Raw genomic sequence first — 17,295 nt, 5'->3', positions numbered from 1 at the left:
TTAGCTGGGTGGGCTACACTCATTCAAAGTAAACGTGTTCTCAAAAATTGAAAAAAGTCGAATTACAGTTTTGTATTTTTCGACTTTTGATGAAATCCAATGAATGTGTTTTTTCGGTGTTCTACAACTTTTTATTGTACAATTTATCGCCACACATTTTACTATCTAGTCGTTTCACTACTGAACAATTTAAATATACAACAATTGAACTCCTGTTTATAACTTAACACCAAAATTGTTGCTGTATAATCTCCATATTTGAACTCCTATCATACCAAAATTAATCTTACAATTAAAACACGCATCACCTTGGAAAGCTAAATTTATCTCATTTATACTTGCTAAAATGAAGCTTCACGACTTGTTTGAGTTTCTTATCGAGAGGTTTGTACTAGTATGATAACTAAAAAAACCTGCTTACGCCTATTCATAAGAATATGATGCAATATTAATTTTGTGGTTCACTCAAATTGTAAACAATTGCAACCACCAAAAACAAAATAAGGTTGAATCTTCTATCGAAATTACAGTTCCATTAAAAATAGGCTAATTCGTAAAACGTCTGGCAACGAGAAAAGCTTGTCAAAAAAGGTTAATTGTGTTTTCTTCGGAAATTTTTCTGCCGAAGAACTGCTTTAGAGATACTAGTTGCTAATTCATGGCACAGGTTCGACTTGAATTTTGTCTCCGAGATAGAAAAGATAATTTTGGCTGGATGGACTACACTCATTCAAAATTAGGGTGCTTACAGAAAACGAAAAAAAGAAGAAGGGTTGTTTTTTTTCGACTTTTGAAGGAAAAAGTTGAATTTGTGTTTTTTGGTGTTCTACGAGATATTAACCTATAACTATCGCCGCAAAGTTTACTACCTAGTCATTTAAATACTTAACAATTTAAATTAACAACAATTTAACTCCTTTTTATAACCTAACACCAAACTTTTTGCTGAACGAACTCCTCATCTTAACTCCTTTCACATCAAAGCAAATCCTACAATTAACACTCGCATCACCTTGGGAAACTAATTTTATCTCAGTTAAATTTGCTAAGAATAGGCTTCACGAAATACTTAATACCCTTATCGACAGATTCGTACCAGTACGAAAACTAACAAAACCTGCTTACTTATATTTCAAACGTAATTTTTATGACAAAAAAATCTGACTCTCAATTTGTGATGTACTCAATTTGTTAACATTTTCAACCACCAAAGACTAGTTACGATTGAATCTTCTTTCGAATTCGCAAAATATCTAACACACAATCATGACATTTCAGCGGAGAGACATACACCGACTGTGGCAGTAACTAATGAGTCATTTTTTCAGTTTGCCCTCCCAAGTAAAGACGAATTGGTTTAACGGATGAACGCACACGTAAGCAGCTAGATGCTAATATGCCACCCATCCAAATTGCGCAAAGTTTTTCAGTTTCTAAAAGTTTTTGAAAACTTTATTCTATATGACAGTGGATCAAATGATCGTGAAGCATTTTGTACAAAATTAAAATTATTTTTCTGGTTCCGAAAACTTACTCCCGGTAATGTTATCAGCTATTTTCGACATTTTTTTAGTATGTTTAATGTTGCATCAGCCTGCATATACGCCTCCACTCACGAAAAATCAAAAAAAACCTGCGTTTTTTTTTCGCCGGCTTTAATTGATTTAGCACCAAATTGTCGGCCTGAAAGATATTTGTAAGGTTTTGACCTGGCTTAACCAATCAAAGCGTAAAGTGATCTACAAAACAAATCACTATGCGGCCGTGTTTGATATTGCTAGGACAACAAATGACGTCGAAGAAAGGCTATTCGGCATGAAATTAAAATTGAGTGGAGCCCATCCTAACACGTGGAAAATAGTGGGCATCCTGCAAAAAGACGCCTTTGTACAAAAACCGGGTTTTCAAAAAAAATTATTGCCTGTTCATGAAGACAAAATGGTTCTGTAATTTTTAGCGCATCATCTAGCTTATGTTGGGCCAGTTTAAAATTTATGTTATTTTTCTTCAATTCTTTTGTATTTTAAAACTGAAGTTTAATTTGATTAGAAGTTTTGTTCAGCTTTTTATTGAAAAAACTTTTCCTTGCCAAATCCACGAAAAAATACTAAACGCACAAAATTGATCCCAGCATTTTGATACCAGGACAATCACTCTTTGTTTCGGAATTCGGGATGATAGATTGAATCTAGGGGCTGGTGAACCCCCTTAGCTTTGCGTTTATGTGCCAACAATTCAAAAAAAAAGAACAAAGCGATCGTGTTAAAAATTTAAGCTTGAGAATGATTCTATAATTGAATGGTTGCTAGCGTTTTGGGTTATTAGAAAATTTTAAAAATTTCTGTATCGGCTGAAAATATCTGGAAAAACACGCCGTTTTCAGTCAAAGAGTTTTTTTCTAGTTACTGGTTTTTGACGTTCCTTGAAAGATTGCTCGTTTTTCATTCGAATCATTTTAACAGTCCGAAGTTTTGGTAAGATCATTTCTATTCCAAACGTACGCGAGTTGAATAGCGCGAAATATTCTGATTTTAAATGGCCATAATTTTTCTTGCTCTTGTCTTTGATGTTTACCGGAAACCCTTTTGAAGTTGGTTCTCTTTTTATTTTGAATCAAAACGGTGTTAAGTTATAGAGACAATTTCAAAATCTAGTATTTTTAATTGGCTATAGCCACAACAAGTAGGGATTAAAACTGTATGTTGTTAAGTTGTTCAGAGTTAAAAAGGTGGGAACATTTTTAAACCTATTAAAGCTGAAATTGAAAATCGAATGGAATTTTCTGGAGCTGGAAATGGTCAAGCTAATTGATTCAAAAATTGCATTAGCAGTCGAAAAATTTACCACTTTTGTATTTAACTTCAATTGATCCTTTTCGACGTCATACATTTTGAAGGAAAAATTGAGGCTATATCTTTGTCTGCCAGAGGTTCCTCGACTAGTAGTTATTGCATTGCCTCGACACTAATAGCATCATCAACTAGTGATTTTATAGTTTTAAATATCAATTTAAAAAAATTAAACTTGTCTTTTTATGATTTTAGGCTTGTTCTGAATTTAATATAAATTAAAGTACTCTGAGTAGCTACAACTTTAAATGATAATTTAAAATACTGTAATCAAAGAAACAGTTACAAACAACGAAACATAATCAATTAAAACAATGGTGAAAAACTCTCAAACCAAGATTTACTCCGATGATTGTGTTTGAGTAAACAGAGTGCGAACTTCTTAAGATTTTCGAAACCGTTTTTCCATCTCTTTTTTATCCTGTACGATTGACAGCATTAAAAGAACCTTAAAATAGTTGTTCAGTAATGAAAGTCTGTTATGAATTTCAGTCTAAATATCTTCGCAACAATTTTCATTGATCACAGTCTCAAACTAGAAGAAATGAGCAGGTTGACTGACTCTCCATTTCTCCTTCTTCCCGAAGACAGAAAATATCCAGAATTAGTTTTGCTTGAGTTCTCATGATTAACCAATGTGCTCGGAACTATCTGTCCATTTTCGATCTTTTCAGCTCCGAATAGTGTCGGATCATTTTCATGATAGTAAATTTGATCCAGCAATTTATTTTTCCACATCCAGAAAATTGTCGGCACTCCAAATAATACGATAATAACGCACTGGGCTAAGCTGGCAATATAAAACGAAGTCTGGTTATAAATGAAACCTCCAGTTATAATTTGACCACTGGTTATACCAAGGGCGAGCCAGCAATTCAGCCCAGTTACGACATAGATTTTGACCGTTTTTGGATCGTGAACCCCAATCAAAATCGAAGCTTTTTCTGTAACAATGTAACTACCGGTATAAGCTCCAGCTATACTGAACCCTAGTAAAACTAAAGCTGTGTAGAAAAAAGCGGTATTATGAGCTCTTGGGCAAATTTGGGGTAAAAATAACATAAAATATCCAATTGATGAAAATATGATGGCTGAAGCGTAGAATTTACCTCCAAAACCACGGTCTATAAGCATCCCCATAAAAGCACTGGCAATTGTGGTAACCCCGAATATTGCGAAAAAGTACTTCGCATTTGCTTCTGAGCCAACATTGAATTCTTCAAGAAGGAAAGGGCCAAGGGCTACGCTTATGAACCCGAGAGATGAATTAACAGTCGCTATCGGCAAACACGAGAGAATAACTGGAACCGATGTTAAGTATCTGAGAGCCGAGATGTTTCTCGGTTCCTCTATTGTAAAATCAGACCCCGAGGAACTAGTTGATGATGACTCGTGTAAAAGCCGAGATTCCTCTTGCGGCTCTAAATTTTTGCTTCCATCATTCAATATTTTGGCCGTTTCGGACAACGATTCGAAACTTGGGACAAGAATTATGCATAAAATGCCGATCAGAATTTCAACAGTTGCAGCGAAAATGAAAGGCCAAGAAAACCCTCCCATAGCAAATAAATAATTACCTATAAAAGGTCCGATCATTTGGCCCGCACCATAAGCTGATTCGATCAAACCCGCAATCAAGCCTTCGTTTTTTGGGTAAAATGAGGCAATATTTGAAAATCCAGTACCCCAGGTTCCGGCACTGTAGAATCCAATCCAAATCCGGCATAATGTGGAAATAGTTGCAAAAATTTGTCCTCCAGGTCCAAAAGTCAGTTGAGAGAAACATAAAAGCGAAATTCCGACAACTAAAGCACCAAAAGTGAAAAAATATTTCTGGTTAAGCGCATTGGCGCTCGCCATCACTACTATACAACCCACAAGTCGGGCTAAATATTGGGCTCCAGTCGTAATTCCGATCATCGATTGGGACAGACCCTTTTTGCTGGCTTCTTCGGGGTAAAATGGTCCATTTAAACTCATTTGAAAGCCTTCGGCAAAAAATAAGGCAATACATGCCGAAATTCGGATGAACGTTAACAGATTTTTGCAACTCATTGTAAGAAGTTGAGATTGAAACAAATTTCAAAGTTATAGAGTTTAGTTTGGCATTAAATAGAAATTGATTATAGAAAGCGGTTTGACATTAAAAATACGTGCCGTAGCGTTGCTAATTTTCAGATTAGGAGATTTTCATCTGCTGGCTTGTTAATAGGTAACTATTTCACATTTTAGAATTAGTTGAATATACATATTCATTTTCGCGATCAATGCTCTCTATGTTTTGACCTTTGTGGAAACCGATTTTAGACGCCAATCAATTAGAATCTTTACAAGGCGCTGAGTTCTTTCATCTCAATTAACTAAAACCAGATAACCAAAACAAAGACACAGCACATCCAAATCTCGGATTTTGGATCCAAATGAAATTTCCGGCCTTTTGACGCCAATCAATTTAGATAACGATGAAGTTTACTTAATGATGCAATTAGCAAGTTGAAGCTGACTACTACGCCTATGGCGTGTAATGAACATGTTTGGCTTACAAAAGTGTTTCAAAATTGAAGAAGCCACGCCCAAAATAATTTTAGAGAGCAAAATGGATTTCAAAAAATTTTGAACTGTAACATTGATTTTTTTTACGAACATTTGAAAATTGTGGAGAAATCATGTTTTCGGGTGTGTTTTAGTTTTTGATCCGAGCATTGAAAATGGGTAGGAACTTTGTATTCGGACGTATTTTACTTTTTTTCTTTTTGTTTTCCACGCAAAATCAGATCATTGGACTGCTTTGAGTGAAAGCCATTTATTCTAATTAAAGTCGTTTTATTCGTGATTTGAATGACAAAAAAAATTTCAAAATTTTTTTTTCCCAATGTTGAGAAAAACAGGTTTCAAGTTTTTGATTTTTCGACAGTAGCTTATTTATGCTCAATTTAAGTCTTTAAAATTCAATTTTACGAAAAAAAGTTAGTTTTTGGAGTTTTAAGCGCCATCGAAGGAATCAAAAACTTCAAAAATTTGAAGAATTTGGAAAAAAAATTTTGAGAAATGAATTTTTTTGTTTCTTTTGTCATTTTTTTAAGATGTTAATTTGAAGAATTAATTTTCATTTCGCAGATTTTACTATGACTCACGAACGAAAAAACCTTGTCTCTACTTTTCATTCAGGTCCTGTTATCATACCGGGCCGAAAATGACACTTTGTAATGTAATTTTTTAAAACTATGGTCGGAAAATTCTGTGCTACTTGCTTCTGTGCTAGTAACCGGGTATCCTTGTTTTTCCTATTTTTGTTTCCCCCGCCAAATCAGGTAGCACAAATAATAATCGGAATGGGTGAAATGATACACTAAATTGAAGTGATTTCAGTCGTGATTTGCAACAGTTTATTTTAGGCCTCGAAAATTTAATTTGGGAAACCTGAAAACTTCAAATTAGGTTTTTCAAAAATTTTAACGCCATTTGAGTAATCAAAAACTTTGGCAACATTAAAAAACTTTCTTTAAAAAACTTTGAAAAAAGGGGATTTTTTTAAATTGATTAACAATTTCCTTGTGTTTTAGTCAATTTTCTACAACAATTTTTGTCCAATTTGTCTTCATGATCGTAACTGTCAGATATGTTTTAATTATAGATTGACATCAGAACTTTACATCACACCACACAGAAAAAACTACACTAAGTTTTAATGAAAAACTTTTTCTTGTAGTTTTTTTTAACATATGTTTGGATAATTTTGTGCTATTTGCGCAGCAGCCCTCTAGCCTTGCTATTATTTGCGCATTGGAAGGGAGGACAGTTTTTTGAAAAGTTTTGTCGTCCTTTTTTTAGGTCAGTTAATTTAGATTTTTCAAACTGTACCGGAATCTCAGGATAGCCATATTTGGCAAACGCTTTATTTTTTTTCTGGTGTAATTAAATTTGAAAAGATTGACGTCGAATTACACGCGCCAATTCGTTTTGATTAAAACTTTAGGTCCGAAAACTGTAATTGAAATTACAAATGATAAATCTTGAACAGTTCTAAGCAATTGTTATCTCCAATATTTCATGTCTGAAATAACCCAATTTAATAAAAATCAGCACTGCATTAGTTTATTCAGCAGAAAAGTAGTGGAAGCTCAAAAAACCACAAAAAACTGCATGAACAAATATTAACCAAAATATAGATTAAAAAAAATCATCAAGTTTTGGCACATAATTTTCAAGCATTTACTGATTCTTGCTACTTTCTGATCAATTTTTCCATTGTCAGCTAATGTTTACCAAATTTTTGTTCTCAGTGCCGAGAAAATTTCAATTGAACTTTTTGTATAAACTCAAGCAAACAAACCGAGTGATCAGGCTTGGAATAAATTGGTAGGCTTCTACTTAAGCAGTGAAAGTTTACTTTTTCTAAAAAGGCTGTTTTCGATTTTTTTTTTCAGTCCTTTCTCTTTGGCTGGGAATATAATGAGAAAAAAAGTTTAAAAAAGTATTTAAAAAAATGAAAAAAAAATTTTTTTTTCTTTTTTTTTTCGAATAAAACTGTTGCCGAAAAGGTTTGGTTCACCTTTGCTATCACATATAAGCCTAATTCATGGGTTTATATCCCCACATCGAACTAAAAATGCAACAAATCCGAAAAAAAATCGAACTTTTTTCTTAATTCTGATCGTAACATTCTGTGTTACCAACTTTTTTTTTCAAAAATATCTCATAATAAAATAATAATATGAGCAAAAAACACCCGTAAAACAGTTAAGAAAAACTGAGAAAACCTAAGCCAGATAAAACTATTAGCACAGATTGATCCAACCAGAATTATGCAAAAGAAACCTAAAATAAGGAAGAAACAATAAGGTTTTAATTTGATAGCACATTGCTCTTCTACGATGTTTGTTTGGGTAGTCAAAACCGAATATTTTTTTTTGAAAAATTTGGAAAGTTTCAAACAATTATCAAAAGTCAAACGAGAAGTTTCTCCGACCGCAAAAGAATTTGCAAATAAAATTTTTTGGAAAAACAGTTTGAAAAAATTTGCAATTGTTGAGTTTCAAAGTAAAAGTCTAATGGCTGTTCAATTTTTTTTCAGAAACCATTTCTGATTGACATATTTTGAAAAAGTAACCTAAGCTGAGAAAACCGTTTCAATAGGTTGCTTTCTCATTACGCTGTAACTTCTATAAATTGAAATTAGCTTTCGAAACTAGAAGTCAAATGTCTTTTTCGCGCCAAACTTTCGTTGTTAAAGATTGGAATTTGCATTCGATTCAGCAAACGAATTTGAATTGAGCTCAGAGCAAAAATGCATTTACAAGTGCATTCATATTTTTGAACGCATTTCTGTGTTTACTAGAGCAAAAAAACTCAAAAAAAACTAAAACTGAAAAAAAATCAAGAAAAAAACTGAATATAATTAACACGGCTTTTAATTCTGACTTCACTAAAATCCTTGACACTTAAAAACTGTTTGCTCTTGGCAGAAGTTATACTAACCTTGTCTGTGGCGTTTGTGTATTTGAGGTGTTTGGAATAGACACTTCTGATTTCGGCACAGGTGTCAACGACCGCCTTGACCATACCTGAACAAAAATTGAATTCAGATGCGAATAGTCATAACAATTCTTGTTCAATCATTTGAATCAACAATTACTTGAAATTTAAAAACAGAACTTTTGTTGGGAAATTAGAAATTACTTCTCAGAAAAAAACTAAAAATGAGACTTGTTTCCACTCTTTAGCACATTTGTTGCTTTTGTTTGTCAGAAGCATGAAAACTGGAGAGAATTTAAGTCCTAGAAGGAGACAAATAAATGTTGCCCACTCTTTGTTGTTCCACGGGGACGGTGGATCTGGTTGGAGGAGGGCGATTGTTGGATCTTTTGGTCTGGTGTGTTTTGTACCTAAATCTTAATGAGCAGCTGTGCTTGTCTGTGGAGAGATACCTTATCTATTCGCCCCGAATAACTGCCCTTTCATTTTTATCTCGAATAAAAAAAGAGAAGCACAGTAGAATAGGCCATAAAAGTAATCTGCAATTTGTTCCTCAAGGAAAAAACAAAACGCGCCACTTTTCTTCTCTGTTTTCCTAGTCTGATTAGAATACTCTTTAATTTAAATTCAGCACTTCCCAAATGCATATTGAATATTGATGTATATCCTTATCCTTATCTCACTTCAATTCAAACAATTCAGCCGCTTTTGTTGCGCATTTTTGTACTTTTAAGTGTTCCAAAGGCTGTTAAAAATTCCTGATAAGTTTCAAAACGCATAATTGTCCCAATTTTTGAAGTACCCTCTATCCAATGTATTCAGAATATAATTTAAGTTGAAGTGCATTGCAAGCGGAATTGGGTTAATCATATCAAGTTTGCTACTTTTTTTACCTAAATAAAATAAAAATTGTCTACTCAGCAAAGAGTTGAAAAATGAGGAATGCGTTTTTTTGATTCATTCAAGTTTTTTCGATTTAATTCAATAGTTTTTGCAAAAATTTGTTCTTCAAAATTTGATAAATTTTCGATTTCAACTATTGAATTTTGAAAAAAACGTCTGAAGCTGACTATTTAAGATGTACTGAAAAAATGCTTCCTGTATTTTTAATTTTAGGCAAGCATGTTTTTCTGAATTTTTTCGTTTTCTGAGATTTTCTTGATTAATTCAGTGGCTTTATCCCCTTTTTACTGGACAGGCCTGAGCATTGTGATTTGATCGCACTTTGCATTAAGCGGGGTTAATTCGGGTACAGAGGGTTGAGGGGTTAGTTAGTAGTAGGGGCTGGTAGAGGGGCGATTAGTTAAAGTGGGCTAGATGCAAGCCCTTTTCCGGGGGCGTTATTTTAACTGCTATTCCGTCATTCGGGTATGGGCGTTTGTATGGCGGGCGGGGGTTGTATGGATTTATAGGGGTATGGGGGTATATAGGAACATCAGAGTGTTTAGCCTGCAGTATGGGCTCAATGATACTTTGTAACTTTTTCAAATTTGTTATTCCGACCGGCGTAAATAAATTCGCCCTAAATCTCTCAGTACTGTGAAGTTAAAGTGAGCCGGTTTAATTTTTTGAATGAGCTATTCACTTTAAATTTCCCCCCGGATTTGTGTTCAATACTGGAATCAATCTCTAAATGGACTTACATTGTGTTTCTGTGTATTCTCTGGTCCCCGGAGACTGACTACTCGCTTCCAGCCCCTGTTGACCAAACTGATCACAGATCCCCCGCTCTGAAAAAGTACACCACTGCTAGAATACACAACCACAGTTAAACCCAGTACCCTTTTAGTACTCTCTCTCTCTCGCTCTCTCTCTCTCTCGCTACCACCATCGCCCTCTGAATCTGGAAGCTTCATCTAGCAGACAGCTCAATTGGTCGAACACCAGAAATACCTCACTTAATTCCCTTTTGCAAAGATGAAGCTAGTGCGTATATGTTGATTAAAAGTATGTTTGTGAAGTTTCTGCCAAACAGATTTGGTAGTAACTTAATCTCTAAAAAAGTTTCGTTTGCCAAAAAACCGAGAAACTTTTTTTTAGTGAAACAAGAACTATTTTATATCTCTATAATTTCACAATGCAATAATCAAATATATATGGAAGAACCAAAAAATATAATAAACAACTCAACCCAGAATAAAAGATTTTGAAACCAGTCGAGTTGCGGAAACCGTTAGGCAATATAACGTTCGATCTCCAGAAGAAACTCTGAAAAATTTTCGATTCAGATTTTCAAAAAAAATTTTTAAATCAAAATTTTGAAATTGAAGCAGCAAGTTCAAGTGCTGAAGTTTAATTACAACTTCAAATTAAGACTTCATTTCGAGTTTATAAACTTTTTTAATCCAATCTGCTATATTTTATCATTTATTGTTATAATAAATTGCATGAAATTTTGATATCTATTGATAATCAGTTTATTTAAAAAAAATTGGACTTTTTGAGCTATGTTGGTCGATTTGTTCAATTTAAGCCACGCTTAACTGCACAGAAAGGCAGAGCTGTACTTTTAGTGTGATTCGGTCGAGTATTTTCATTTGATTTGCATAGTATAAAAGCATCACTAATAGACTAGAAATCCCAGTAATAAATTGAATTAAATCTTCCAAAGGGGCTCAATGCAGCCGGTACAGCAAGAGTTGCCTCTCGACCCGGGCAGTCATTGGAAATTAAATTCAATTTGTGATTCTCGCTGCCTCGCGGCGCATCCTACAAGCGAAAAGTACTTAGCCAAAGTCCCAAAAGTGATGCAACGCAGAATCCCAAATGCAAATAGCCAGTCACAAATTCCAAATCTAATTTACAAACCCAAAGCATCAAAACGCAAAACAACCCAAAAAGACCTACATTCCAAATTATAAACCCCCTAATTGTACCCTCCCCTATACCCTCCCCCTATACCCTCCTATTTCCAGCCGCCTATTATGTCCCTTCCCCCTTCCCTCAACCCCCTCCCTCTCTGCATGTTTAACGCAACATCAGTAACAGTACCCGGTCAAAAGGGAAAAGCCCGAACATAACTGAGCATCAATTTAGAACCTCAAATCGTCTTTTTTTTGTAGCAGAAAACGAAGAAGACTTAATTGTACTGTACTAAAAAGGTACAATAAAAGGCAGTCATTTGAGTGACTGACGAGGGCCTAAATTGAATCGCGGTATGATTTCCTTAGAGATTTGCAGGTAGTTGGGAGAATCATTATAAATGTCTCTTTATGTCATTTTAAATAACAAGCTGGCGATTTTTATTTAAGGTTTCGAGTAACCTGATTAGGTCGGATCGCCCATTTTTGAATTTTTATTATTTTTCTCATCATAGCCAAAAGATACCCGTTCCCTTCAACTGGTTTTTAGAAATGCCGAACAACACCCCTGACTATATTGCGTTTTAGAGGATCCGACCATTGAAAATGGAGAGCAACTTGGTATTTGGGAGTGTTCTAGTTTTTTTTCTTTCTTCTTTGTTTTTCACGCAAAAGCAGATACCAGCAATGGCGGATCTAGTACTTTTTCGAGGGGTAACGAATTGTCAAAAAATTTTCGAAAAATAAATTTTGTCGACTTTATTTTCCAAATCAACCAAATTGCTTATCCAAACACTATAAATACCGTTTTTCAACAAGTTTTTTTTTAAAAAAAAAGGTAAAAAACCATTGATTTTTTCAAGTTTTGACCAAAAAACAGCGTTTATTCGGCGCGCTCTCCCCTTCAAAATTGGTATATATTGGCGCCAGAGGCGCTCTTAGAAAGTTTTTAGTTGTTTGGTTGAAAATGGATGTCATAAAATATTACCTAAAGGAGGACCTTTTGGTTGGCGGGGGGGACGAATGCCTGAGTACCATATTAATCCTCGGATTGGGTGGAGTGATTTATCATATTATAACCTTTCAGCCGTGATTCCAACGACATAGAAAAACTTGTTTACATTTTTTGCGTTTCAGTAAAGCGAGTAAAGCGAGCAGGCTTGCTGTAAAAAGATAAGCTGTGAAACTTAAGCTTTCCTCCAGCCTAACTATTTTTCAAAGATTTTTAGCGAAGTCATCTTGAAAATAAACGTTTTTCACGTTTAAGCATAGTATTCAAGAAAAAATTGAATGTTTTTGCTAATTTTTTAAAGACTTTTTTTCTTGACATATTTTGTCAAAAGCTGTTACTTAATTTAATGTTGTTTCTGCAAATCGCAGAAGAGCTATCAGTAGGCCTTAACAGTACTGTCAAGGATAGTCCATTTTATTATCGCCTTATATTCCAGACTGTATTATTTTGTTCAGCAAAGCTCTTTTTTTTTGCAATTCAGGACCGTTTTTGCATATATAATTTTCACGTGTTACCTTTTTTGCCGGAGTTGGTCAGGTTATGGTAGAACTGAAGCTAGAGCTCAAGTGAGAGCTAGTCCTCACAAACTATCATTGCAATGGCATGGGATCGAATGCACGATCTAACGATTTCAGAGGGAACGCCTTACCACGATGCTAAGTGCCTTTTTGCGTTTTTACTATTAATAACAAAAATAATTAAATTCTAGCGTTCATTCTGATCTTTCATCATACCATGCACAAAACAAACGACGCTAAATTGCAAAAAAAGGAAAAGTTTTCCAGTGAATGTTAACATGACGGAACAATCTGTGCTACTTGCAGAGCAACCGACTATCCTTGTATTTGAGATTTTTTTTCATTTCGGATAAAGTCATGAGCTTGCTTGTTTTAGTTGTTTTTTTTTTCTCCAAAACAGCCTTTATTAATATTTTATATTATGAACTTAAAATTTTGAGATTAATGGCCTTTTTTCCTGAAAATTAACTGAATTAAGTCATTACTAGTTACTTCATTAGAAAAAGGAAACAAAATTGTACGTTTTTTAGACTAAATCTAACGGTAAATAGAAATGATACAAAGAATCCAACATGTAAATTTCAAATCTGTTATTCGGGATATTGGACCCCACTTAAATCAATTTCAAATCAGCACCCTCTAAAGGGCAGGGCTCCTAAATGGGCCATCCCTTGTGTGCGCTACCATCGAAGACCACACCCCCCATTGAATTGAAGATTATGGCTGCACCCCTTACCTGATACTTAATTTGGGATTTCATTAACTAAATGTAATTTTGAACTTATCAGTGGGGCAATGCAAGTTAAATTGAGATAAGATGCACATTAGGACACGCCCTGTGAGGGGTGATAATTTATCAGATTTGATTTCCTAAAAGCAAAGGGAGACTCTTTAAAAAAGTCCCCCACTTGTGAATTTTTCCATTGTAATCAGTCCTGCATCGACAAATATATTGTCTAAAAAGCCTATTTTTATTTTTCAATATTTTCTTAAATCAAAAATTAGTAATTTTTGATGCCAGTTTTTTCTTTGCAGTTTTTGTTTCCTGTTAGAAAAACCTCAACAATCAGATTGAACAACAAAGGTAATTGTAGTTCTTATGTTACTTGAAAATTAGGCTCAATGAACAGTATTTTGAGCATTTTTCAAGCCTGTATATGCAATTAGGGAGAAACAAAGACTGCAAATACTTAGTAAGAAGTGCAAATTGATAAGATTTAAAGTAAAACAGCCAGATCATTTAGCTCGAGTCCGTCGGGGTTTGGTTCAGTTGAGGCCACTTCTGAAATCAACCAACCGATCGATTTTTTTTTCTTTTTTTTCTGTATTCAGCACACGAGGCGGCCGCATAAAATCTTGATCACTTCAGAGTTCTTGATCACAACCCCATACCCAATGAACCTTCTCAATAAACTTATTCATTTAACAAGGTCTATATTAATTTGTCAGCTTCGTTAGTCAGAGATCTTGTCAGAGATCTGAACAGATCTCTGACAATTTCTGACAATTTTGTTTAACAATACACATCTTTGACAATTTTTTTCCCCAGTAATCCCAAGGACTAGAGAAAATTATTACATTAACTAATTCAGATTTAACAAAAAAAACAATAAGAACCCGCATCTAAGTTTAGGTGTAAGTAATCGATTATAACGGATTATTATGATGATTTTTTGACAATTATAATTGATTATAATTACCAAAATTAGGCGTTTAAAGGATTTATAATTGATTATAACCGTGATATTTTTCAAGAGATTATAATCTCTTATAATCGATTATAATTGATTATAGTTCTTACAAAAAACCCTTAAAATCAATTGTAATCGATTATAATCGATTACAATTTCTTCTTTTGCCGAAATTTTGTCAATTCGAAACTATATTCGAATTATATCTTATGGGTTATTATTTTTGTGTCAATAATAAAATCTCTAATAGAGAGATCTCTTGAACACTTTGGTTCATCTGAACACAAAGTTTTACCACGAATCAAAAGTTTCATAGAGATCCTTTCATACGAGTGGAAAGGTTCCCGCGGTAGATGAAAAATAAATCTACCGAATCAATCATGAAACTAAATCAATTTGCTGAAGTTTTGGTGTTTAAAAAAGCTTATAATATGCATCATAAAACAACTCTACTGGGGAAGGAATAAAAAAAACTTGTAAATTTGAATTAATTGGAAAACTCTAAACATATTTTTCTCATTTTTCATAGGAACCAATGTCTATAAAAAGCATAAAATATAAGCAATTTAGATGCAACTTCGGGATTGTAATCAATTATAATCGATTATAATTGATTTTTGTGCAAAACTAATGAGCTAGAAATTTGAATTAAAAAATGGATTATAATTAATTATAATCGATTATAATTGTATCGAAAAATAGACGAATAAATATTCGATTATAATCGATTATAATGGATTATAATTGATTATCATTTGATTTTTAAAAGAGAGATTATAAACGATTATAAATTGATTGAAATCGATTGTTTTTCAATTTTAGTAAGACTGATACTAAAATTGTAATATAATCGATTATTAACGCTTGAAACTGGATGCGGGAAGCAGTTGTTGCGCGAAAAACGCAAAAAGTCCTGCCTCACTGAAATGTGTCAATTTTTTTGCGCATGTTTTTTCATTACGAGACCAAACTGTGCACTGGATAGGCACACAATTTTCTGTCTGTATGCTCTAAAGATGTTATAATTTTGTCGGAACGATCAATGGAATTAATGAACAACAGAAGAACAAAGGGAGCGTCCTTGTAGCGGAATCCGCTTACAATTCACAAAATGCACAGTTTGGCCTCGTAATGTTTGGCGCATCGAAAATTGGTGCATGTTTTTTCATTTGGTAATAATTTTTGGGAGAATTAGCGAACAAGTTCCTGTGCCTAGATGTCTCAAAATTGCTAATATTTGTGGGAACCTCAAAACTTGAATCAAATTTTTGAGATATAATTATAATTTTAATTGGCGTTTCTGCGATTCGCAGAGGATCTATCAAAGGACTTGCAGCCTGTAAAGCATAATCCGTTTTTCTTTACTTCCCCACATTCCAGATTGTTTTTTTTTGTTAAGCGACACTCTTTTGTAGCAACTCAAGGGCGTTTTTTTGCGTCTACGTTTTACCACTATTGCAGCCAAAATCGGTCAGTCTGCTGTGGACCTGAAGCGGGAGCTCAAGAGCTCTTCATCACATTCTATCTGATGCTAAGCGCTTAATCGCCATACCACTATGCTAAGCGCCTCTATTAGAGACAAAGACGTTACCATCAGTCTATCAGCTCAGATAGTGAAGTTTCAAACTTAATTGTCTCAAAAATTGAAATTGTTTTTATGTTTCAAAGTCTTTCATAAAAATAATAAGAAGTAGTTGTTGCACAAGAAACACAAAAGTTCCGGCCCCATTGAAATATGTCATTTTTTTGCCTGACGTAATAAAAAGTGCAAAGCAACAGCTTATATTTTGTGTGTAAGCTAGTCATTTTGACTACAATTTTCTTCGATATGAGACAAGAACAAGAAACATAAATGAACAAAACACCAAAAAAAATTTAACACTTTCCATTTTTTATATCCTTTTTATTTGCATTTTTTTCTGTTTACAAGGAAACGCTAGATGTTACCTCAAAAACTGGTTTTCTCGATCTATACAAAAGTTTTTATTTGTTTTATTAGTAGCCTTCATAGCATTTTTATAGCCAAAAATAGGAAAACATTGAAATTACTCTTGAAAACAAGAATTTTGCTTTTTTTTAAAGCTAGGTCTTTTATGACTTCTTAATAAGCGATCGATTCAGAACTGAAAAAAAACTTCGATAGGTTGTAGTACTCGATCAATTTTTGAAAACTGTTTCTAGCACCTAGTTTTCCGTGGAAAAACTCAAATTCTAAAGCCGATTTATTATCGTTCTCGTGATCTTTTTTAAACGAAGCTAACAACTCTAACAAGAAAAATCATTTGCTAGAAACAATAAAAAATGAACAAAATATTTATATTTAAACAATCGAAAAAATTACAAAAATTTTTTCCGATCGACTTCAAATTAAATTTTGAGAAATAGAAGGCAGCTGAAAAAAAAACTTATGCAGGAATCAGAAGTAGAAGTTGTCCAAGTATTTGTTAAATAATAACGTTATTACTTAAAAAGAAAATTTAAATAATAACATATCTTCAAAATTGTATTGCCTCTCAAGATCAGCCTCTCAAGAATTTATATTAATTTAAATTAACTTCCTAGAGCATTGCAACTAATTTTAGAGATAATTATCATTGTTGACACCTTTTTCAAATATTTTGTGTACCATTTGAATTTGGACATCAAATGATCAGTTATACAGCATAAGAACTTTCTCTAAATTTTGTTAAATGTTTTTGCAGACAAAAAATTGCTTAAAAACTGAAATTTTTGTAACAAAAAAGGTTCAAAGCAAAAGAAACGTAATATTTGTGCGCGGGGTGGGTTTTTTTTTCTTCAGATAAATTTCGAATTTTTAGCCAGCCATTTGTGACAGGTTTTTTTTGTATCATTCAAAAGTATAGTTGTCTTGAGCTTAAATTTGAAAAGATATTTCACCTGTCATCACTTTTCGTAAAGTTATGGGGGTTTAAGGTTTGCCATTTTGGC

General features: G+C 33.6%; 1 protein-coding gene across 2 annotated transcripts in view; it reads right to left on the bottom strand.

Annotated features, from left to right (window-relative positions):
• The window catches only part of LOC134854544 (uncharacterized), a 48,747-nt gene that overhangs the window by 16,241 nt on the left and 15,211 nt on the right, over positions 1-17,295 (bottom strand). For both annotated transcript variants that reach the window (XM_063870843.1, XM_063870842.1), the window contains 2 exons: positions 9,968-10,054; positions 8,328-8,413 (listed from right to left, as the gene is read on the bottom strand). In XM_063870843.1, coding sequence (XP_063726913.1) covers positions 8,328-8,413; positions 9,968-10,054 — 173 coding nt within the window. The remainder of the gene's footprint in view (positions 1-8,327; positions 8,414-9,967; positions 10,055-17,295) is intronic.

The sequence above is a fragment of the Symsagittifera roscoffensis genome, chromosome 9 (genome assembly GCF_963678635.1).
Source record: "Symsagittifera roscoffensis chromosome 9, txSymRosc1.1, whole genome shotgun sequence".
Lineage (NCBI taxonomy): Eukaryota > Metazoa > Xenacoelomorpha > Acoela > Convolutidae > Symsagittifera > Symsagittifera roscoffensis.
Note: the sequence above shows the minus strand (reverse complement) of the source record. Positions and strands in the feature narration are given on the sequence as shown.